A 23858-nucleotide genomic window follows, 5' to 3' on the forward strand; every position below is an offset into this window, starting at 1 on the left:
TCCTAAACAGCTATTTTTAGAAAAGGTGAGAGCCCCTGCTGCTACAGCAGTGCCTTTGGCCTTCTGTAGTGACAGGCCAGAGTCTGTGAGCTTGCAGCTTGCAGAGTGCCTTTCCAAACCAGTGAGTACCCTGTAAAGCACTCCTGCGATGCTGCCCCCAGCCTGATCCCCGTCTGACAGCCACAGGTAAGAGAACACAGAGGCATCCACAAGATGGAACTGAAAGCAAATTAATTTATAAAATAAAATAAAAAAAAAAAGAAGAAGAAGAAAGGGAAGAAAAGAGAATTTACAGAAAACTTTGAACAGAAGAAAGGTGCCAAGACGCAGGGGAAAAGAAACACTGGGACGTGAGGAACAAAGGGCCTGGTAGGAGGGACTAAGAATTGGTATAGAGCCTGGTATCCATTTGCCTCCATTCAAAGGTGAGGAGGGGAAGAACTGGAATGGGGAGGTACTGGAATCCAGGGAGCAGAGCCAAGCTGCACTGCTCCCAAACCTGTGTTCTGATTTGGGGAACCACCAGCTATCAGTGAGGTTCTGTCAGTGTTGGTGGGAGAGGACAGAGGTTAGGGGAGTGACCCACCAAGTCATAAGGAGGTACTTAAGTGCTTTTTAAAATTTTCAGGTTTTTAAAAACTCCCTATCCTTTTACAACTCCCTTCTCCATGTCTCCTAGGTATTCATGTATACACCATGGGAAAGGAGGAAGAATAGTCTCTAATGCCCTTTCTTCCTCTATTACCTACCACAGGAATCCCCCCCAAAATAATGTTTCCCCACCAAATACACATACGCTGACATCAACTAAGCAGGTGACTTTTAAAAACAAACACGAAACTGACATTCAAAGGGAAAGGGATCATTGGCTGAGCTGGGGTGGCCTAAAACAGCAACAATGAGGAAGCAGCAGGAGAGATTAGTATGAGTGAACGGGTGGAGTGGGTGAGGGGAGCTGACTCGGCACTACCAAGGGGCTTGGGGAGATAGGCTTGGTACCCTAGTCCACCCCCAGAGCTTTCCCCAGAATCTTAATTCCCCTTTCTTAAAATTGTTAAACTCCCCTCAAAAAAATGTAAAAATTGGCTTTTTTAGTAGACTGAAGTTAAGCTCCAATGTGGCTTTTTTAAATCTCTCTACTTTCTTTTAAAGGGCTTAATTTCCTTTTTATCCATAAAAAATGCAGTAGTTTTGTAGGGGGTACACCCTTAGAAGTGGTTAAGTAGAACCTTGTATAAACACCTTTCCCCAGCCTTGCCTTTAAGGGCAGCATTCCCACCTATCCTCTCTCCCAGATATTAGAAACAAAATCTTTTAAACAGAAGTCCTTGAATAATCCAATATAAAAGTGCATGCCTCTGCCAGGCATGATGGGGGCTGTGGAGGGGCAGGAGGAGCTTTCCTTACGTAGTGATGAAATCTCCAGGTTGGGGGAGGGTCCCAGTACTGGGGAAGGGCTGTTCCTGGAACCGTGATCTCCATGGGGGGTGAGGGGGAGAGATGGCTGGCTGGCTGGCTCCTCATTGTGGAGGAGGCACAGGGGTGACTGTGCCTGGGCTTGGGGCTGTGGGGTCTGGAGGCAGGGGGGTGCCTGGGTCTGTGGAGAAAAGGAAGATAAATAAGCTGCGGCAAAAAGAGGGAGGGATCCAGACCCAGGATCCACACACAAACAGAACTGGGCAAGGCATGCTAGGTGGGTAGATGAATGAGGTACCCACAATGTACGACTTCCTTTTCCTGTAATACCCTCTTCCACCTCATACTGAGAAAAACTGATATATCCCAAGACCTCCTCCTGTCCCCAAGGAACTCTAAATAGGGCATCTGAATGTGATGGGAACAAGCAAAGGGATGCCAATCATGCAAACAGCTGTTTTCAAGTTTACAACTGAGATGCTTTGTGCCACAGGATTCCTCCATGACCCACCAGTGAAAGGCCCCAACATCATCCCAGAGGGGTACCTGCCAGGTTGGGGAATGATGGAGGACAGCCAGAGATGCCCTTCCTCCTGTATTCTAATTTTACCAGAGTGTTCAAAAAGGACTGTGGAAATTCTAGTCCCTGATCCCCAGATGCCCTCCCTCCCTCCAATGTGGACCCCTCTCCCTCACCCTTCTCCCCTTCTGGCCCCTTCTCACCTGGCAGTGGGCTGGCACTGGGCAGGAGGTTGCCCTGAACAGCTGCCACAATGGCAGGGCTCTGGGCTGCGGCGGATCCGAGCCCCGGCCCAAGAGGCAAGGAAGATGGCATGGTGGTGGTCGCCGGCAGGTTAGGATGTAGAGGGTTCGCCATGGACACAGGCAGGTTAGGTGGGGGGAGAGTGCCCGGGGCGAACGGGAGATGGTGGTGATGCCCATGCAGGTTAGGAGGAGGGGGAAGGTTAATACTGATGGAGTCAGCTAGACTACCAAATGGGATGATGGATGGAGCAGGAGGAGGAGGAGGCGGCATGCCAAAAGGCAAACCCAAAGGAGTATTACCCGCCACGCCTGGGTGCCCGCTGCCTGGCACTGCCCCTGGCATCATTGAGGGAGGAGTTTGTTGGTTGGGGAACGGTGAGGGGCCTGAGAATGAAGAGAAGAGACAGGTTAGAGGAGCAAAACCTTACTTTCCAACTCACTTTCACAGCAAGGATAAGCCAATCATTCCTTGGTGTCTCCTTCCCTTCTGTTGACACTAGAATAAGTGAAAAATCCTTCGAACAGAACTTCTAAGGTCTGGGTTTGAGAAGAAATCCCTGTGGGCTTAGAGACATAACAAAAGTGGGTCCATCTGTAGAAAGTGAGACCAATTCTTTTCTCCAGACCCATCATGTATCCCCTATGAAGGGAACTGGAACATTCACCAGGATCCCTGTAGCCAAGAAGAGTTCTGCAACCCACACTCACCATGGGGTCCAGGGGGGGGTACCCCTGGTGGGACTGCCCCAGGCTGGGGGGCTCCAACTGGTTGTGGCTGCTGTGGCCCTGCAGTTGACCCTGCCTGCCCAATCTGTTCAGAAGGACCCAAGCTTCCAGGAAGGGCCCCACTGCCAGCAGGAGCAGGGGCCACAGCAGCTGGAGCCACAGCCAGGCCATGGACTGTGGGTGGCCCAGCAGTAGCCCCTGTCGGGGGTATGGGCTGTGAGCCTGGTGGCAGGGTTGGCGGTGGCTGTTGCTGCTGTTGGTGCATCTGCTGGAAGTGCTGCTGCCGGGCCCTCATCTCCGCATACTTCAGCTGCTCCATGTGGAAGGCTTGTCGGTCGGCCAGGAGCTGCTGCCTCTGATACTCCAGCTGCCAATGTCAATTGAGTATGTTACTGGATTTTCAGACGATCCCTAGGCAAATACCTCACCTCTTTTGAAAGACCTATCTTTCTTGGTCCCCCAATTCTAAACGCGGTGCTTCCTGTGTCCTACCTACCCACTCCTTGTGAGTTCCATGACCTTCATGCCTTCTGGTTGCTCATATCACTCCTCATTGCAATAGAACTAATATGATGGTAACCCTGGCTCATTTCAGCTCCAAAGCTTTGAACTTACCATTACCTTGATTTAGAAAATGCTTCCAGTTCTTCTTGTCAATTCAAGTTCATTTTTCCCTTAAAAATTTCCCTGGAAACTTACTGTTCTTAGGAAGCCATCTGAGATCAATTCACTAGCCTCTGAGCTTTGACTTTATTCTGTGATCTTAAATACTTGATGTAAAATTTTTGAATATGCCATATTGAAAATGCCATAAGCATTTTGTTAACTATGTTTGATGTCTCCATATTATATTGGATGTCTCCAATTAAACTCTTATTAATTTCTTTGTATGAAGAATCCCTATTTTCTATTTCTTTTTAAATCTTCTTAAAGACAAACTGGTTTAACACTTTGTCCCATACCCTTTACAAGTTCACCTCCTAGATCTGAAAATTCATCATCCCTCTCATTATCCCTCAAACCCATTCAATCACTCAACATTATTGAAAGCACTGTCCCAGGACCTGAAGATGCAATAACTAAAAAGCCTGACTAGCACTCCTCCTCCAAGGAGCTGATGTTCTTTTGGACCTCAGCCTCCAGGCTTTACCTGTGAGACCACTTGACAGCCTGGGGCCCATTCACCCTGCTCTGGCTTGCGCCACTCCCCTCTGTTCTGAAGCCCTCCCTGTCAGTGCCTCCCTCTATCTTTCCCTTCCACCCCCTAAGCTGAGGGACAGTCCAGTCTCCAGGCAGGGTTCCAGGCTTCTGCTTGACCCCTCAAAGGAAGCTACTCACTGCTTCTCGCTCCCGGTCCATGATCGTCTCCAGTTCCTCAAAGTGCCGGAGTTTGATCTCCAATTTTTTCATCTGGGTCTCCACAAGCAGGGCCACCAAAGATTTGATCTTCCTCTCCTCAACAGCAGCCAAGTGCTAGGCAAGGAGGGGTGGGACAGCACATCAGTGGGAGGACCCAGCAGCCCGCATTTCAGGGGAGACAGAGTAAGGCGGATGCTGGCAGGCTTTTTTTTTTTTTGCGGTACTGAGGTTTGAACTCAGGGCCTACACCTTCAGCTACTCCATCACCCCTTTTTTGTGATTTTTTTTTTCGAGATAGGTTATCTTGACCATTCCTGATCTCTGCCTCCTGAATAGCTAGGATTACAGGTGTGAGCCACCAGTGCCCAGCTAGATGCTAGCAGGTTTAAGAATGAAATTGCTATAGTCACAACCCAGAGTAGTACAGGCTTGATTTTTTTTAAAGAACATGAAGAAAAAGAGTAATAAGGGATAAGACAAAGTCATATGATTACAGAGCTGGAAACAGACCCAATGGTAAGAGATTTTAAAAGGTTAGAGAGGTGTGGGGGGGAGTGGTCAAGTGGCAGAGCATTTGCCTAGCAAGTGCAAGGCCTGAGTTCAAATCTAAGTGCTGCCAAGAAAAAAAAAACTCAGAAAAGAGATGACTCTCAGGATAACATGGAGGCAGGCCAAACATGATCAAAGGGGTGAACAAGGAAAGACTGCCTCTAAGTGAAGTGAGATTAGAGAAATGGGCAATTTCCCTGGGGTCTTTGGGTTTGGGGACTTGCCTCACCTTGGCCTTCACTGCAGCAGCAGCCAGGGCAGCGGCAGCAGCAGTGGAGAGGTTGCCCTCACCAATGTCCCGCTCCACCTTTGTCTTCCTCTCCCCTTCTGACTCCACCACTTCCTTCAACACTTCCTCCTGTCCTTCCTTTGGCTCTTTCTCCTTTTCAGGATCAACTGGGCCAGAACAAGGGTTGAGTTAGCCCTACAGCTTCACGTTTCTTTCCTGTGCCCCTGCCCACCACTCTGGGGAGCTCACCTATTGGGTCCCCATCACTTTTCTCTGACTCCTTCTCACTGTCACCTTCTTTTCCTTTCTCCTCATCCTTCTTGGGAGCCTCACTTGTTTTCTCCTTTGCTTCTTCCTCTATAGCCCCTCCTCCTTCTCGGGGTTCCTGAAGTCCCAGGAAGAAAAGGAAAACATTACGGGGCCATAGCTGTGATTACCTCACACACAAAGGGCCTAGCCTGGGGAATGACTTTACTTTTCCTTTTACTACAGAGGTAATCTGGCTCCAGGAGACTGCTCCTGCCACCAGATTCCCTGTCACCACAGAGCAATGCCTGGCAGCCCATCCCATCCCTAGGTCATTCCCGCTATACCTTGGGCTCCTTCTTCTCATCTGCAGCCTGGCCCTCCGCCCGTGCCTCATCAGTCCCGCTTTCCTCTGGGCCCATGGAGAAAAGAAAGGAATGATGTCTGATACCGAGTCTAGGCAACATTTTCCCAACAATACTTCAGCTCAGACAGAGGACCGATAGGTGCCAAAGCCCCTAGAATAAAGTCCTGGGATAAACAAACACCCCACCAACTTTCTCACTCATGTTTGCTGTCAATGTGGGCACAGGGAAGTCAGGTAGCTCTGGCTCTCAGTGAAAGGGGAGAAATCTGGAAACTTTCCAGGCCTTACCTATGCGCTCAGGCTCATCAGAGGTGGTTCCTGCAATGCCGCTGCTTTCCAGACCAAAGGCTGGGTCTGCCTTGCCTGTCACTTTGGCTGCTTCTTCCACTTTCCGAACATGGGCCTCCACCAAGGCTGTGGGTACCTCTTCTTTCATTTTGGAGAACTCCTCTGTAAGACCCAGAGGAGATGAGATTGGGATAGCAGAGGTGAGCAGTTCTGGCTATCCCTGTGAAAGCTTCCTCCTAAGTCCATCTCTTCCTCTAAGACCAGCATGGAACCTAGACACACGTCTGAGCAAGGCGGCAGAGTAACCAGACTTTCCGAATATTCAGCCCTTTGAAAGCAAAATAAGAAGGTCAAGACCCCCCAGTTACCTAGGGCTGACTTTGCAGCAGCAGAGGCGACTCGGGGATCAACAACAGAAGCCAGGAAGGCAACAGTGCTCATAACAGGGTTGCCCGACTGACTGAAGGGGATGGGTTGGTAGGCCAGGGGGCCCAGGGAGGCCTCTGAGTCCTCCAGGTATGGGTCTTCAATGGGAAGGCGAAGAAAATGCAAGATGCACTCGTCCTGTGTACGGCTTCCCACATGTTCAGATACTTTGTTCCAGTCATCCTTGTACATTTCCAGGGCCTGGTGGTAGGTGGTGGAGACACAACTCTGCTTACTTAGCCACTTTTCTTGGAGGTCAACTCCCCCCATCCTAAGGGCAGGTTAGAACACAGACCCTGTGTTCTGGCAGGGTTTTTTTGCTTTTTTTGGTGGTACTAGAATTTGAACTTAGGGCGTCATGCTTGCTAGGCAGGAGCTCTACCACTTGAGCCACTCTGCCAGCACTCCTTTGTGTTGGCTATTTGTGCGATAGGGTCTCACTTTTTGCCTGGGCTGGCCTTAAACTGCAATTCTCCTGATCTCTGCCTTCCGAGTAGCTAGGATTACAGGTGTTAGCTACCCGCACCTGGATGTTCTGGCATTTTTGTATTCTGCTGAATCTAAGAGGAATCTCCAAGCAGCATTAGGAAAGGATATGGAGTTCGTAAAATGGCCCAAATCCCTAGCCTGGAGCTTTTCCTGGCGTAGATGAACAGGTATCAGGTAGGGAAAGACTGGGGCAGTGCAGTATCATGCTCTGCTCATGTCAGATTCCACAAGCCCGCTCCACTCACAAGTACAGCTGGCACAATGGCAAATTTCTATTTTCGCATCAGAATGTTCCTTGCCTTTCCCCAATTACCTCCAGAAGAAGCAGAGTCTCCTGTTCTGTCCACTCTCGAGTGGCACTGGCTGCAGCTTTGCTCTGTAGGAGAAACACAGATAAGTCAAGAGAGAAGAGCCTATAACCTCTGAGGAGCAAAAGTTCTTTACCCCAGGTTGGCTGCACTTCATACCTTGGAAGGGACATTCTTCTTTGTGTACATGTCTGTGCGCAGCCCAAAGTTCTGCATATCTGTTGGTTTTTCTTTGCCTTTGTCAGGAAAGTTGAGCATTTGCTGGGAAGCAGAGCTCTGCTATTTGTGGAGGGGAAAAAAAGAGGTGAGTACAAGTGATCCCAGGGAGCCAGGGGCAGACAGAGAGAGAAAACAAAGAAAACAGACAGAAGGAGCTTCCTTCCCAAAGCCAGGTATGCCCCTGGACGGGACTTCCTCCCTTACTGCTGCAGCTCCTCTGCTCTCATGTCTCTTCATCCCGGGCAGGGGCCCCCCAATAAAGGGGCAAATAAGAAGCCCAGCGGGGTCTGCACCCCACCTACCAGCTCTGGCTTGCCCTTAGCCGTCTCTGGCACCAGTTCATCCAGCTCTTTGCCCTTCCGCCCAGCCTTGGTATCAGCATCAACCTGGCGGCCCTGGGGGACAGAGCTTGGCGTCATGGAGGCTGGGCAGGAAATGGCCAGGCCAAGGCCCTGAAGCCTAAAGGCCAAATTCTGGGCAACCCACAAGCTCTGAGGGCAGTTATGCCGCTGTTCCATGCTCACTCCATGATTAATTAGACATGTAGTTGGCATGATATTCATTTGTATTCACATATATCTTTATAGGTTCTCTTAGGAGCTGGACAATTAGGTTCTAATTCAATATTTGGTACTCTGTGACCTTGGGCAAGCCACATAACTTTTCTCCTCTTATTTTTTATAATGTATGAAATGGAAATGGAAAAAATGGAGGTGATAATAAAAATGAAAAAATATGGGAAACATGACAAAGTTTAAAAAGTTCATACAAATTAATTTTAAGCCATTTTTCTCTATCTGTTTCATCCCCTATATTAGCCTGTCTGTTCCCTGAGGACAAGAAGCTACTCTTCTCCCTCAGCAAGTTCTCACAGCTTTAGATACTGAGGCTGAGAAGGATACTGCTAAACACATGGGGCTGACTCCTGTGGCTTTTTGCATTTCATTGAAAAGGAAGAAGCCTCACAAGATTCCTGAACCATTATCCTAAATACAGGAAAAGAAAGGTCCAAAGAAGCCCAGTCTCACCCACCCCCACCTCAACCCCATAGCCCCTCACCCTACCTGTGGAGTCTTGGGCTGCAGAGGTACCAGCCCCGAAGGTGTGTCTGCCAAGACATGGAAGTGAGAGGTGGGTGGAGGCCCCATTGGGGTTGGTCGACTCTCAGCATCCACCTGATAGTTAATAAGACCCCACTGTTCTAGGAAGGCATGGACCCTATAAAGAGAAAAGGCAGAGTCAGGGTCATACAGGATAGTCAGAAAGAAGAGCCAGGGGCAGAAAGCGCCTTTTCCCCCTCCCCTATCCCTCCCGTCATTCCATTACCAGCTAAGTATGAGTGATAGCTAAGTATACATCTCCATTCTGGACCTCTCTCCACAGTCTCTCCACAGCCACTCATGTACTAAGCATCTCTTCCTGGATGGCTAGTAAAGCTGGTCCACCATCTTTCAGCTGTACGTATGCCCCTTCTCTCTCCTTTATTTCACATTTGAATCCCTCAAATTACTCATTCCTAAAACCTGTTATGTGGCCTTTCTCTAGAGTATTTTCTCTGTTTCCCCATTTTCCTTGCAGGCATTTCTAGTTCTGCCAAGACATACATGGGCAGGCATGCTCACATACTCCTCCCCTCAGCTGTAAGACCCACCTCATGATGGCACAGACATCACCTGCCAGGTTCCGGCGGCAGGCAGTGGAGGTGAGATACTCCTGGGGGTTCAGTCGGTAAGTGTCAATCATGAAGTTTCGATAGGCCAGGTAGCTTAGCAGAGAAAGAAAAAGAGGAAGAAAAATAAATGTTTGTTGAGGGCTGAAAGGTAAGAAAAATGACAAAAGACTTAGCCCCTCTTGTGTAACAAATATGGAAAAGAGTAGATTATTTGACTCAAAAAACACTGAATACCTGCTAAACACTAAGTACATGGTATTCAAGTATTTTTTACATTTTCCTTGATGGATTTTTTTAATTAAATGAACAAACTCCTTAGTTATAGTTAGGGATGTCTATTTCACTTTTTTTTTTTTTTGAAACAGTGTCTTATTATGCAGCCCAAGCTGAGCTTTCCATCCTTCTGCCTTAGCCTCTCAAGTGCTGAGATTACAGGCAAGCACCACTATATGTGGTTCACCCAAATTTTGAACAAATAATCTAAAGGTAAGAAAAAGTGCCTTGGTTTCACAATTTAAATTTTAAATGAAAGTCCTTATCTATGCATCCAATTAGTGAGCATGAAACTGGAGAAAGAGCTTATATTTTGAAGTTGGAAAAATCTAAGTTCAAATCTAAGTTCTACCATGATGACTTGGCAAGTTATTTCCATTTTTTTTTTTGGTGTTGGTAGTACTGGGATTTGAACTCAGGGCCTCACACTTGCTAGGCAGGTGCTCTACCACTTGAGGCACTCCACCAGCCTACTTCCATTTTTTGAAAGTGATACTTCACATGTGTAAAATGAAATGTCATTTGAGGATTAGAGAGATCAGGAAAGAACTAGTACAGTGTCTAGCATATTTCAGGAGCTAGACACTTTAAGCTATAAAGTCTGAGAATATAGGCCAGACTAAAGGATGCAGATTCTGGTTTTACTACTTACTAGCTGTGTAACCCCCATGATTTAAGACAGCTACTCCCCAGTTTCTAATCTGTAAACTGGAGATGATAACAGTAATGATCTCCAAGGCTGATGTACAGATTAGTCAATATATGATGGGATACTTAGGATAGTGTCTGAAAGATTGAAAGCTCTCAATAGATGCAAGAAATCATCATCATTTACTATTTTTATTTTATTTTTTTGGTGAGACTGGGGGAGTTTGAACTCAGGGCTTTGCACTTGCAAAGCAGGTGCTCTACTGCTTGAGCCATACCTCCAGACAATTTTGCTCTGGTTATTTTGGAGATGGGCGTCTCAAGAACTATTTGCACAGGCTGGCCTCAAACCGCAATCCTCCCAATCTCTGTCCCCTAAGTAGGTAGGATTACAGGCATGAGCCACTGGTGTCCAGCATCATTTATTATTTTATACCAAGAGTTCGGTTCTGTTTCCTGCCAGCATATCATGTTGAATCATGTCACCTGGTAACTACTTCCTGCTCTTCACTGCTTTCACCAAGAAGGAGAGATTCATACCAAGCTATGGGGAAAGAAACACGGTGAGAAGATGACCCCAAAGACAGAAAGTTGGGGACTGGTTAGAAAGAAAACTTGTTCAGTTCTCGGTTGCAACCATCTTAAGGACCCCTAACTACAGAAGATTGCCAAGTCTTGTTCAAAGCCAAGCAGATTGATCTGAGGCAAAACCTGAAAGAAGACTTTTTCTTTCTTTTTTTTTTTGCTGGACTAGAGTTTGAACTCAGGGCTTTGTGCTTACAAAGCAGGTGCTCTATGGCTTGAGCCACACCTCCAAGTCCATTTGCTCTGGTTTTTTTTTTTTTTTTTTTTGCAGTACTGGGGTTTGAACTCAGGGCCTATACCTTGAGCCACTCCACCAGCCCGCTTTTTGTGATGAGTTCTATCAAGATAGGGTTTTTGCCCGGGTTGGCTTTGAACTGCAATCCTCCTGATCATTGCCTCCTGAGTAGCTAGGATTACAGGTATAAGCCACTCGCATCCATCTGCTCTGGGTTTTTTGGAGATGTGCCTTGCAAACTATTTGCCCGGGCCTCAAACCACAATCCTCCTGATCCCAACCTCTCAAGTAGCTAGGACTACAGCTGTGAAACATCAACACCCAGCTTTTTTTTGAAACAGGGTCTCAGTTGGTAGCCCAGGCTGGCCTCAAACTACAACCTCCTGATCTCAGCCTCCCAGGTGCTAGGATTATAGATGTGCATCACTAAACCCATCAGATGAAGAGTTCTGAGCCTAAGCCTGTACTTTATATATTACTTTTTTATCAGAGTGCACTCTCCATCCCTTAATTCACAGATGTGGGTCTTCCCTCTTTTGTTTTTGTATAAAAATCTATTCTCAGGGACCAGCCTGACACCAATCATTCACACTTTAATCAAAGCAATTGCCTGTGCTAGGGTTATGTGCAATTTAGATAACATTATTTATGACTGAAAGGCTTTGCACTCTGTTAAAAAATTTGAATGGGCTGGGATGTAGCTAAGTGGTAGAGTGTTTGCCTAGTATGTGTGAAGCCCTGGGTTTGATCCCTAGGACCAGAAAGGAAAAGACAAAAAAAAAAAAATTTTTTTTTTGGTACTTGGCTTTATACAAAAGAGCATGCTTGCTGGAGGCATGGCTCAAATGCTAGAGCACCTGCCTAGCAAGCATGAAGCCTTGAGTTCAAACCCCAGTATTGCCAAAAACAAATTAAAAGAGTAAGCTTAATATCATACTTGGGCAAACCCTAAAGAACTTCTATCTTCGTGCTGGGCTGTGGCTGCTTAATAGCATTTATCATGTCTTTGCAAACCTAGCACGGTACCTGGATGGATGGAGGAATGTTTGCTAAACTGAATGTTGCTGGTTCGGGAAGGGCAAATGGGAACAGCAGAGAGAAAGAAAATAATGAGTTGAAATCTTACATCTCTGGAGTCTTGGACTTGTTCTTGCCGTTAAAGAACTCAGGGAGAGCCCTCCGCTCAATAGCATGAACGCTGCAAAAGAAGCCAGAATGGATTCAGGACAAAGTGCTGAGAAAGGGATAGGAACCTCAAAGGGCAAAGAAGCCTAGAAGGTGGGGTGGGCAAACAGCTCAAACTGTAAAAAGCAGTTAGAAACTTGGGGAGAACTTCCCACCAGAGCTAAAGGACATAAAAGAAATAACTTATTTGGAGGAGGCAAAAGTGTAGCAACCCACTGACTTTGGGAAGCCGGGAAGTAAAGAATCAGTGAGAAGTTGGAACAATAATACCTGTTGTAGTCAAACCAGGCAGCATAGCTGGGAATAATGATGTGGTGGGTCTGTTCAGTCACATTGTCCTCATGCAGGTCTGGATTCTTGGTCTGCTCCCCCTTGTTCCCCGTACTGCTTTCATCCTCATCCTATGAGTATGAAGGCTGCTGGACACTCAGCATTTCCATTCTCCCCCTAGCAACCCTCTGCTTTTCCTATACCCCATAATGTGGACGCTAATGATAGGTAATGGGGATGAGAACCGTGGGTCCCAGGACCCTGAAGGGGTCAGAGTTTTGAGCAACAGCTAGAATTAGTCTATGTGGGAAAAATCTGGGCAGAAGGAACTTTATAATCACAAATCAAAATCACATAGAGAGGTGGGACCTCTCTAAACTGGCTCGACCTTGCCCGTGGTTTCCATGCTTTCATCCTCCTGTTCATCTAAAAGAGAAAGACAAAATATAAGGCTGGAGCCTCCAGAGGGGCAGAGGAATTCTACTTCAAAACCACCAGGTTAAGGGAAGGTGGCAGCTGAGCCCTCCCCAAGCCTCAGGGCTGCCTGCCTTGTTGAAGATTCCCTGTCTTACCCAGGTCAGTCATGGTGCCTCCTTTGACTGGGGCTGACTCTGAGTCCTTCTTAGTGTTGACTGCCAGAAGAAAGAGCCATTTTATTAGACACATTCTGCCAAAATCAAGCACTCACCTTTCCACTGGTAACAGTCTCATTTTCTCTGAACATTTTCTCTACCTACTCACAAAATACAGTTAATTCCCTCCAATCATAATCAGTCTAGAGCCTGAAACTCATTTGCTACTTTAGCTCCTTCTCCAACCAAGATTCATTTAACTTCTTTGTCTATATATATTTCTAAATCATTCGTCTTTTTTTTCTTTTTTTTTTTTTTGTGGTACCAGGCTTTGAACTCAGGCCTTGTGCTTGCTAGGCAGATACGGTACCACCTGAGCTGCTCAGCCAGCTCTATAACAATCCTGTCATTTTTTTGGGGGGGATACCGGGATTTGAACTCAGGGCCTCACACTTGCTAGGCAGGTGCTCTACCACTTGAGCCACTCCACCAGCCTAGCTCATTCTTGTCTTTGATTGGTCCTGTCAAAGACATTCTTGTCTTTGATAGGTCCGTGTATGTTTGTAGACATACATGTCTACAAACTCTTAACGGACTGAGACTGAGTCTGAACTAAATCATTCTGTAGGAGTGGCTAGATTTCTAAACTTTTTTTTTTTTTTTTTTTTTGCTGTAGAGGTTGACTACAAGGCCTTGCATATTCTAAGCAAGTGCTACTAAATTACATCCCAGATCTTTTTTTTGGGGGGGTGGTACTAGGGTTTGAACTTGGGGCTTCATTTTTGCTAGGCCACTCTGCCAGCCTTACATCCCCAGATCTTAAAACAATTTTTATTTATTTATTTTTTTGGTTTGAACTTAGGGCTTTATGCTCACAAAGTAGGCACTCTAGCACTTGAGCCATACCTCCAGTCAAATTTTTGCTCTGCTTATTTTGGAGATGGAATCTCACGAACTATTTGCTCAGGCTGGCTTTGAATGGCAACCCTCCTGATCTCAGCCTCCCAAATAGCTAGGATTATAGGTATGAGCCACTGGTCCTAGGGTTTGAACTCAGGGCTTCACACTTGCTAGTTAGGCACTCTCCCACTCAAGCCATGCCCCCAGCCCAGATCATGAACATTTTTAAAAGCAGAGGACACTTTCCTCAACTGGATTCAAGAGAGAGAAGGAAGCAGCCTCCAGAACCTCACCCCTGAAATATATTCCAGGAGTATTTGGGTCTAGTCTATGAAATATAGATCACAAACGAGCATTACAGAGCAATGGTTTCCAAAGTGAGGTTTTCATATAGGACACAAAAGATAGTCCTTTTTTTTGGAATGCTGAGTATTGAACCAAGGACCTTGCACATGCTAGGTAAGTGCTGAACCACAAAGCTATATTCATTGTCCAGAACTTCTCTTTAATTTGTTCTCTTTGTTTCTATTATCCTTTACATTTTTCCATTTTTTAGATGTTTATATGTGTTTTGTAGCAGTCCTGAAATAGTATCTTAATAGTACATGTATATGATTTGTGTCCAAATGCATTTTATTGATAGAAGTACATAACCAAAAAGAGTTTGAGGGCTAGAGCACATGCTTAGTACACATGAAGTCCTAGGTTCAACGCCCAGCACTGAGGAAAAAAAAAACAAAAAACCAGTTAAGGCAGAACATGTTCATAACAGATATGGATGTGAAGTGAGAGGATTTTACATGGTAATGACAATAACTTCACTAACCAGCTGAGTTGAAGGGAAAGCTTCTTTAGACCTGGGAAATTAGTCCGTTCAGGAGTTTGGCACAGTAGGAGTAGGAAAGGGAATGATCATAGGTCCCAGGGGCTCGACCTGGCCAATACCTGTTTTGGGCAGTGTCACCTCTTCTACATTGGGAACTGGAGAGGGCTCATCCATGTCTTTTGTCAGGTCTTCTTGTTCCTCTTCTCTGTGGCCACGCTTTGACTTGGTATAAGGTGTTGAGGGACTGGAGAGGAAAGAGAGTAAAAGACAACCTAGTCATCCTTGCACAGGAAGTACCTGGAAGTTGAAGTTTAAGGGTGGTAAATGAGAGAGAATCCTAAGGGCAGAAATAAGCATAAACAGAAACTAATTACTGCTGAGTAATAAGAGGTGGTAAAGGCTTCATCTTTGGTGATTAAGCTCTCTTTTGGTTTACTAGTAGACAGGACTAGAACTAACAACCAGGCAACTAGAGATCTCCTTGTCTCCCTCTCAGGACACCTGTAGTGTTATAGCACACTCAGGTCAGGGCCTGATGATAACAGGAGGGTATTTGTCTTTTTTTTTGGTGGTGCTGGGGTTTGAACTCAGGGCATCATGCTTTGCTAGGCAGATGCTCTACCACTTGAGCAGATCTGCCAACCCTATTTTGTGTTGGGTATTTTCGAGATAGGGTCTTGCAAACTATTTGCCCTGGCTGACTTCAAACCTCAATCCTCCTGATCTTTGCCTCCAGAGTAGCTAGAATTACAGGTGCAAGCGACCAGCATATGGCTTATCCCTCTTTCTTTCTTTTCTTTTTTTTGGCAGTACTGGAGTTTGAACTCAGGGCCTACACTTGAGCCATTCCACTAGCCCTTTTTTGTGATGGGTATTTTCGAGATTGAGTCTCACAAACTATTTGCCCAGGCTGGCTTTGAACCTTGATCCTCCTGATCTCTGCTTCCTGAGTAGCTAGGATTACAGGTGTGAGCCATTGGCGCCTAGCTCCTTCTTTCTTTTGCCATAATGTGGAGAGAATGATGAATGTGGGGTAGGACAAGCATTGGCATACCCTTTCTTAGCATTTTTCTTCTTAGCTTCTGGGGTTGGTGAAGGAGAGGGGGAGCGCTTCCTCTTTTTATAGTTCCCCCCCTTCTTGTCTCGTCGATCTGAATCCGGGCTATTTACCTGCAAGATACAGAATTGTGACAAATGTCAGCCTATACTCCCAGTGAAGACTTGTTCTGAGACTTATGCTAAGGGCTCTAGGAAGAAAGAACAGGATTTTCACCTCATCTGTCAATGTCTTAGCTGAAATCTTTTTTCGGCGGGAGACAGGATTTTTGTCATCATTTACTTCATAGTCTTCCTCATTCATCCATTCATTGAAGGTGTCTGTGTCCAAGATCCACTTTGCATGAACCTAAAGTACAAATTCAGACCATGCTGGAGAGATGCTAGAAGCCATGGCTCAATCTAGGAATCCTTAACGGAAAAATCTCAAGCACAAAGTCCCTGCTTCACCTTCAGAGTAGTCTGGCCCTGTCATCCTTCCTAGGGGAGAGGAATGGGGGGGTTGGGGGAAGCAAGAAAAGCTTACCTTCCTAGGTTTCTCAGGAGTTGGAGCATCTTCCACAGATGCTTCAATTTCACTTGCAGGGATCCATGTGTCATAACTGCCAGGAGAAATTGAGCATGAATTAGAATCAATGAGATGGAATTGTAGAAATGTAAAGTGCAGGTGATCTTTCACTTTTTTCCTTTTCTTTTTTCAGTGCTAGCGATGGAACCCAGGGCCTTGTGCATGCTGGGCAAGCACTCAAATACTGAGTTACATCCCTAGGTCTACCTTTTTCATTTATAAAAAGTATTGGGTTATTTTTTGGTATAATTATTTTCCAATTAATATTGGAACTATTTTCATTATAAAATACTAAAAGCATATTATAAAACCTTTTTAAAAAAGAAAAGAGAACAGGAATGGTGATATGGCTCAATGGTAGAGTGCTTGCCAGTATATGTGAAGCCCTGCATTTGATCCTCAGCACTATTAAAAAAAAAGGAATCTTCCCAAGTGTGGTGGCGCATACCAGTAATCCCAGTATTTGCAAGGTTGAAGCAGGAGGATTGAGAGTTCAAGGCCAGCAGCTGGGGCTACATAATGAGACCCTGTCTCAAAAAAAAAAAAAAAAAAGGAGAAAAAAATAAAGAATAATCCCAATAGAAAGAAATGGTAAATGTTTCAGGTAATGGTTATCTAATGAGCCTCATTTCATCTGTGCACACTGAATACACATGTCAAAATATCACACTGTATCCCATGAATATGTACAATTACAGTGTGTCAATTACAAATAAGAGGTAGAGTGCTTGTGTAGCAAGTCCAAGGCCTTGAGTTCAAACACCACCATGGAAAAAATAAACAAACAAACTTAAGCCAGGTATGGTAGTGCATAGCTGTAAACTCAGCACTCAAGAGGCTAAGGCAAGAGGATTGCAAGCTCAAGATCAGCCTAGAATACATAGCAAGACTCTGTCTCAACCCTACCCCTGAAATAAATAAGTAAAATATAAAAAATAGAGAACGTAAAGAATCACTCTAACATACCTACTCACCCCATCCCCCACAGCTCAAATTTTTTTTTTTTGCTTTAGTTATTTTTCAGATAGGGATAACTATTCTTTTTTCTTCTTCTTTTTGGCAGTACTGGGATTTGAACTCAAGGCCTCATGCTTGCTAGGCAGGTGCTCTACCACTTGAGTCATTCTACCAGCCCTTTTTTTTGTGTGTTAGGTATTTTTAAGATAGGGTCTAAAGAACTACTTCACCAGGCTGGCTTTGAACCACAATTCTCCTGATCTCTGCCTCCTGAGTAGCTAGGATTACAGGTGTGAGCCACCAGTGCCCAGTGGTACTGGAGTTTGAACTCAGAGCCATGAACTTGTTAGGCAGGCTATCTACCACTTGAGCCATGTCCTCAGCCATTTTTTGCTTTCATTACTTTTCAAATTAGGTCTTGTGTTTTTTCCCATGCCAGCCTGGATCTCAATCCTCTTATTTATGCTTTCCAAATAGGTGGGAAGACAGACATACACCATCATGCCCAGCTTATTAGAGATGGGGTCTCCCTAACTTTTTCCCGACCTGGTCCCAAACAGCAATTGTCCTGATCTCCATCTTCCAAGTAGCTGGGATTATAGACATGACCCACTGGACCTGGCATACATGCACACACACACCAGGGAGTGAGGGTGTAGCTCAGTGGTAGAGTCTATGTTTAGCATGCGTAAGGCCCTGGTTTTAATTCTAGCACCCAAAAGAGTAAAACTCACACACACTGAGATTGCCATTTCACACATAAAGCCCCAGTTCTTTAGCCCCAGCCTTCTCTAGTAAGTCTAAACCTCTCCCAAGACAGAGGATTCACATAATAGGTGGGACCAAAACAAATTAAATGATCTAAAAGTAACCTGGAAAGAGTACCTTCTTGATCTACTAAGTGGTCTAGGGCTTCTGGGTCTGGTTTTTAATACTTAAACCTGCTCCAGGAACCCATCCTCACCTGTCAGGATAGTAGCCCCAGTGCAGAAGAACCTGCTTATCTCTCTTCATGACTGGTCGTACCCATTCCTCTGGGGATAGAGACAAAGAAGGAAGAGAGATAAGCTAAAGGGGAACACACACACAAAAAAACTGAACAAAACCCCTAATTAAGCACTCTCCTGTTGCAGCAAGGGACTTGGTAGGTAATAGGAACCTAAGATGGGAGGAGGATTCAGAGTTGAAAGGAGAAAGGAGCCCAGGTGCCGCAGTGATCCAGGTAGTCCTCTGCTTCCTAGTCCAAAGCACTCACTGCAGTGGCCAGGAAAACCCAGGTCTCACCTTCTTCTAGGTTTCCTGGGACAGGATACACAACATGGGAGGCATTGTTCTTATCCTCCGTGACTGTTCCCTGGATAGCACAGGAGAATCAGGTAAATATAGTCCCCTTTGAATTGCTCTTAGTTGTAAATAAACCAAAATAAAATATAACAACAGATCTGCCTTCCTACGTTCTGCTTAGAATGGTATTAAAGTTAATTTGCATTCTCTAAGCACACACCAGCTGAGTGGCTGAGAGAAACAGCTGAGATTGTTCTAATAATGAAGAAAACTCAAAGAATTAAACATTTCTACAGACAATCCTTTGGACAGATAATCTACATGTGGGAAATTTAAAGTCAAATGTATGTTCCCATCAATGACATCTATTTATTATTATAAAGTTCCAAAGAGAAAATACTTGGTATATCTGAAATAAGACATCTCTAGCTCATTGGAAATGGATGGTTTTTCCCTTTTTGGGCCAATGGAGCCTCTAGGAACACTAATCCAAACCTGTTAAGACTGGGAAATGGGAGAAACAGACAGGATGAGAAAGGTTCGAGGCTTTAGCTCTAGTTTTTGGCAAACAGAAAGAGCCACCTGTGCAGCAGAAATATGGTACTTCCAGGACTGATTGGTATAGAAAATATCAGAAAAAGTCATGGAGTTTTGAAAACCTCTGCTAACCCACCCACTCACCTGGTGTCTCTTGATAATGTCCTTTAATTTCCCTAGCAGTTTAGGCTCAATTTCTGGGCACAGAAAAATGTTAGGTCGAGACAGACAATTATTCTGTGGGAGAAATAGATGATGAGGTTATGCGGAAGTAGTGTTTTAGATTCTCACTGAGGGAAGGGAGATGGCTAGGAGAGAAGTCTGAGTATTACCTGTACCAAAGACTTCTCAATGGTCATGAACATTTCCACATTGCGGTCCATGCGTGATGGATTCTGGAAATCATAACGCCGCCTTGTGAACAGACAATAATCTAGTGAGTGAAATGATGGTACTGGGGGGGCTGGGTGACAGTCTTGAGACAGGATCTCATTATGTATCCCCAGATGGCTTTGAACTCTTGATATTCCTACCTCAGGTTCTGGAGTACTAGGATTACAGGCATGTACCACTGCACCTGGCTGTGATTTCTTAACATGGAAAATTAGGAGATAATCTTGCTTACAGCTTTTGCCAAAATCACCTAGGATCTGGTGTTCCTGATCTCAACTGCATGAATCAGTCTGTGCTTAGTCCAAAATGACAAAGAAAAGGTTGAGATGCCAACCTAAGAATCCCTCTTCCTCTATAACACTCACACTGATACACACACATACATAACTCACTCTTGGAGACTATTTTGTCTTTGATTCTCAGCTGTTTTTCTAATACAGCAAAGTAAGAAACACACAGAATTTCTACATATATTCTCCCATGCCAGAAAGATCTCAGGGAATAATAATAGGAAATTCTCTCTAATCTAAATGTAAGAAGCATAGAGAGAAGACATCTCACCATCCCTGGTCACTCTTGAATTTATAGGCAGCTGCAAGAATGTGGCACAGGGAGCCTCCTGCTTTGAAATCTAGGAAACATTTGATCTACAAAATGGAGACAGGGAAGAAGTATGTGAGAGTTACATTGTAAATTCTCTTGTCACTTAAAAATCCTTTCACAAAATCCCATGCTGAAGTGAGCTCCCTCTCAAAGTTGAAAGATCTTTTTTTTTTTGCAGTGCTGAGGATGGAACCAGGGCCTTGAGTATGCTAGGCAAGCGCTCTAATCACTGAGCTACATTCCCAGCCTTAAAGTTGGAAATTTTTAACCCTTGTGCCATGTATTATGTGGCCTGGAAGAAGACACCAATGTTCATAAAGCATCACTTTGTGCCAAGCACTGAACTGGGTTACCTCATATATAACTGCAAAAATCCTATAAAGTAGGATAAAGTAGGTCTATTAATCTCTTCTAGAGATGAAGGAACCAAGACTCATACCCATTGCCCAAGATCACAGAGCCATCAAGGCAGAGCCAAAATTGAAACTTGCCAAAATCAAAATTTCATTACCCACCCCACCCCGGCTTTATTTCTGTGGTACTGGGGATCAAACCCAGGCCCTCCTGCATACTAGACAAGCACCCTAACAAAAGTACACCATCCCTCCCCACTTTTTTAAAATTTTATTTTGAAACAGAATCTTGCTGAATTGCCCAGGCTGGCCTCCTGCCTCAGCCTCAAAAGTAGCTAGGATTATAGGTGTGTATCTTCACACTCAGCCTCAAATCTCATATCCTTTTAACCATACCATAAAAGCTGCAGGACCAAGCTCTGACACTTTTTTTTTTTGTGGTACTGAGTCTTGAATTCAGGGCCTTCACCTTGAGCCATTCCGCCAGCCTTTTTTTGAGATGGGTATTTTCAAGATAAAGTTTCTGGAACTATTTGACAGGGCTGGCTTAGAACCTTGATCCTCCTGAGTAGGCTAGGATTACATGCATAAGCCACTGGCACCCAGGCCTGACTCTCTTAAGATAACTTGTTGCACAAAGGGAATGGCAAATTTGCAATTCAGCCAACCTGGTAACACCCTGGCTAGTATAGTCACAGTAGAAAATAACCAAAATCTCAAATAGTATGAAATTTAAAATTGTGGGGACAGGGAAGGGCAGTACTGGAGATTAAACAGCAGGGCCTCACACTTGCTAGGCAGGAGCTCTACCACCTGACTTACTTCTCTAGCTTTTTTTTTTTTTTTTTTTGGACACATAGTCTCATTATGTAGTTCAGGCTAGCCTTGAACTTACTATGTAGCCCATGATGGCCTTGAACTTGTGCTCTTCCTGCCTCAACTTTCTAAATACAGGGATTAGAGAAATGTACAAACATTTTTAAAAATGTAACTCTCTTTCCAGTTGGCTGTACTCACCGGCAGCTTAGTGAGTGGTGCATTGCTTACATGTTTGCCAAAAACTTCTTCCTGAAATTGTAGCAACTGTACAACCAGGCTAGACAGGGACTTGTTGGTAGGTGGTTCAGCTTGTATATACTGTGGAGAAAGAGGGAGAGGAAAGAACAGACCCCAGATAAATTTCCTATCATCTCTCACACTTATTTCCCAGGGGCTTTGGAACCACCTGGGGCAGAGAAAATAGTGCCTTTCTCCTCCATATGTCTAGTTTCTCTAAAGAAAATGGTAAAAGGGAGGTCCTGGAAATCCCTAACCAGAAAGCTGAATTCTGCAGCCACTGGGTTGCCAACATTGGGCACTGGCAGTAAGAGAAGCTTTCTACTGTTCCTCAGCAAAACCCTGAAATTGGAGTTGCAGGACTCTTTTATCTTGGTACCTGATCTCCAGCTAACTGCAGCCAGGGCTGTAAAATTCTGAAGGTTTATAAGTTCAGGCCAGGGAAGCAATACCCCTTCCAGGCTCTAAGTGCGACAGCAGTGTATATCTTGGAGGTAACTTTGTGGAAGGCCATGATTTCCAGTATAGTGGAGTCTAACAAGAAAGGAACAAAAGAGGTGAGATAAGGCAAGCAGACTGAGAAACTGAGCTCATGTATTTTTTTTGGTGGGGGGGGGGCATCAATGGAGTCTGAACTCAGGTCTTCACGCTTGCTCTACCACTTAAGCCACTCCAGCCCTGAGCTTGTGCATTTTGCTTCTGCTAGAACTGAGCATAAATGCCTCTGTAAGCCCTCCTAGCTGGGAAGGACCATCTACTACCCAGCCTGATGAGGAATTGCAAGAGGACATCTATCCTAAGAAAACTTCATCTAAGACAAGCAACCCTGGGTCTCCTTAAACATTTCTATGTTATGCTACCTAGCATACTAGCCTTCTTTTCTAATTTAAAACAGCCAGGAAGCTAACTTTCTCTTTACCTTTTGACCCTTATTTCCTCTACCCTAATCACAGAGAAAAGCCAGAACCTATCAGTGGGAGGTGTAAAGAGATCTGTGAAAGGAAAGGTAAATGACAAAGAGTTAAAAAGCATGAAAGCTGAAGCAGGTCACAGACTGTCAATCCCCCCAGGGCCACAGACTTAAGCCCCTAGACTGATCTCCCTTCAAAAGGTCAAAGGTAGAAACCTGGGAAACAGAGACTCATGCTGGGGTACAAATAAGTCAGAGACCCAGTAGCTGTTTGTCAGGATTCTGACACTCAGAGAGACCCGAGTAATTACAGGGCCAGGTTCATAACCAGGATTAGTGTGGAGTTCTCCAAACCACCCATCACACTTCTAACATGCAAAACTGAGCAAGAACTGGGGAAGTGACAGGAAGCTAGGAAACAGAACCTTAAGGGTGGGGGTAGTGAGAAAAGAGAAAAGCAGGCCATATCCAAAAAACAAAAACAAACAAACAAAAAAAACAGGCCTAGAGACAAAGAAGACATCAGGAAAAGGTTTGGTAGGAAAGGCAGGTGAGGCTTCTTGAACCCTTTTGTTCACTCCCTTATTATTTCCAGTTATGGGGTAGGGGTGAGGGGTAGATATATAAAACCTGTCTAGGCTCTGGACTCCAAACCCAAGGCAATGCAAAGGCTGGATTGTAGAGTGACTTCATTGTGCAGCTGAGGAACGGTTTGAGAGGGGACCGCTGCACGGGGACTCCCATACCCAGTCCCCCAGAGAGGTTTTGTTGCCCTTTAGATAAGAGGGTGGGGGATGAGCAGAGAAGACAGGTAATCCCAGGGTGGAGACCCTCTTCAGATTGATGAGCACTCAGTGGTCTGGTCCGTGACTGTTTACCCTCCTGCTTTCATCATCAGTCTCTGAATATATACAAAGCACCAGGGAGGCCTCAGACCGGCTGGTACCTGGCTCCGTGGGGAACCCTGACGGGTGCCATGCCAGACACCCTGGGGGGAGGGGAGGGTGCCTGTTGGCACCCTGTCCACCCCTGGCCTGCCATCTCTCCCGGAAAAGCAGGGAGGACGATGGCTTAAGCGAGGGTGGGCAGCTGGCACCCGGCGGTGGAGAAAAACAGGGGCACCGCGCACAGCCGTGGGGGCGGGGTGGGGGCTGGGGGAGGGGCGCGGGCGCGCCCGAGGACGCGCTGGGGGCTGCCCGGGAGGCTGCGGGGAGGGGCCCGACGGCCGTAGGGTGGGCAGGACCCCGGGGAGCCGCAGGCCGCGGTCCCTTTGTCCCGCCCCCGGCCCCCGCGCGGCCCTGCCGCGTACCTTCTTGTAGTTCTTGCCTAGCCAGAGCCGCACGTTGTCGAACTGGGTCACAGTGTCCGCGGCCTCGTAGTACTTCACGTTGGGGCCGCCGTCCTTCTTCCGCACCGCCATCTTCTCGGGCTCGGGCCCCGCCGCCGCCCGCCCGCCCCGCTCAGCTCAGCTCCCGCCTCCTCCGCCTCCTCCTCCGCCCTCCTCCCGCCGCCTCCCGCTGCCGCGGCCGCCGCCTCCCGCCGCCTAGGCCGGCCCCGGCCCGCACAGCGCCCCCTGCCGGCAGGCCTA

The 23858-nt window shown here is 46.0% G+C and overlaps 1 protein-coding gene across 12 annotated transcripts; it reads right to left on the reverse strand.

Annotated features, from left to right (window-relative positions):
- Positions 1-213: 213 nt before the first annotated feature.
- Smarcc2 (SWI/SNF related BAF chromatin remodeling complex subunit C2) lies at positions 214-23740 on the reverse strand. 12 transcript variants are annotated; one of them, XM_074083609.1, is made up of 30 exons: positions 23580-23739; positions 21322-21441; positions 19910-19995; positions 19288-19369; positions 19100-19192; positions 18419-18488; positions 18099-18168; positions 16136-16211; positions 15827-15958; positions 15608-15723; positions 14673-14797; positions 12828-12887; positions 12644-12681; positions 12256-12386; positions 11927-11998; positions 9039-9152; positions 8452-8605; positions 7690-7782; positions 7328-7444; positions 7174-7236; positions 6314-6572; positions 5946-6107; positions 5638-5702; positions 5294-5429; positions 5045-5211; positions 4246-4380; positions 2890-3274; positions 2482-2565; positions 2140-2205; positions 214-1597 (listed from the first exon to the last, which is right to left on the reverse strand). In XM_074083609.1, exons 1-30 carry the CDS (start codon positions 23688-23690, stop codon positions 1521-1523), a joined length of 3459 nt encoding a protein of 1152 aa, XP_073939710.1. In that variant the 5' UTR covers positions 23691-23739; the 3' UTR covers positions 214-1520. The 12 variants fall into 12 exon arrangements, with proteins under 12 accessions (XP_073939710.1, XP_073939709.1, XP_073939707.1 ...); XM_074083608.1 differs by having other exon boundaries at positions 7328-7447; XM_074083606.1 differs by having other exon boundaries at positions 2140-2565; positions 23580-23740.
- Positions 23741-23858: the final 118 nt, after the last annotated feature.

The sequence above is a fragment of the Castor canadensis genome, chromosome 8 (genome assembly GCF_047511655.1).
Source record: "Castor canadensis chromosome 8, mCasCan1.hap1v2, whole genome shotgun sequence".
Taxonomy (NCBI): domain Eukaryota; kingdom Metazoa; phylum Chordata; class Mammalia; order Rodentia; family Castoridae; genus Castor; species Castor canadensis.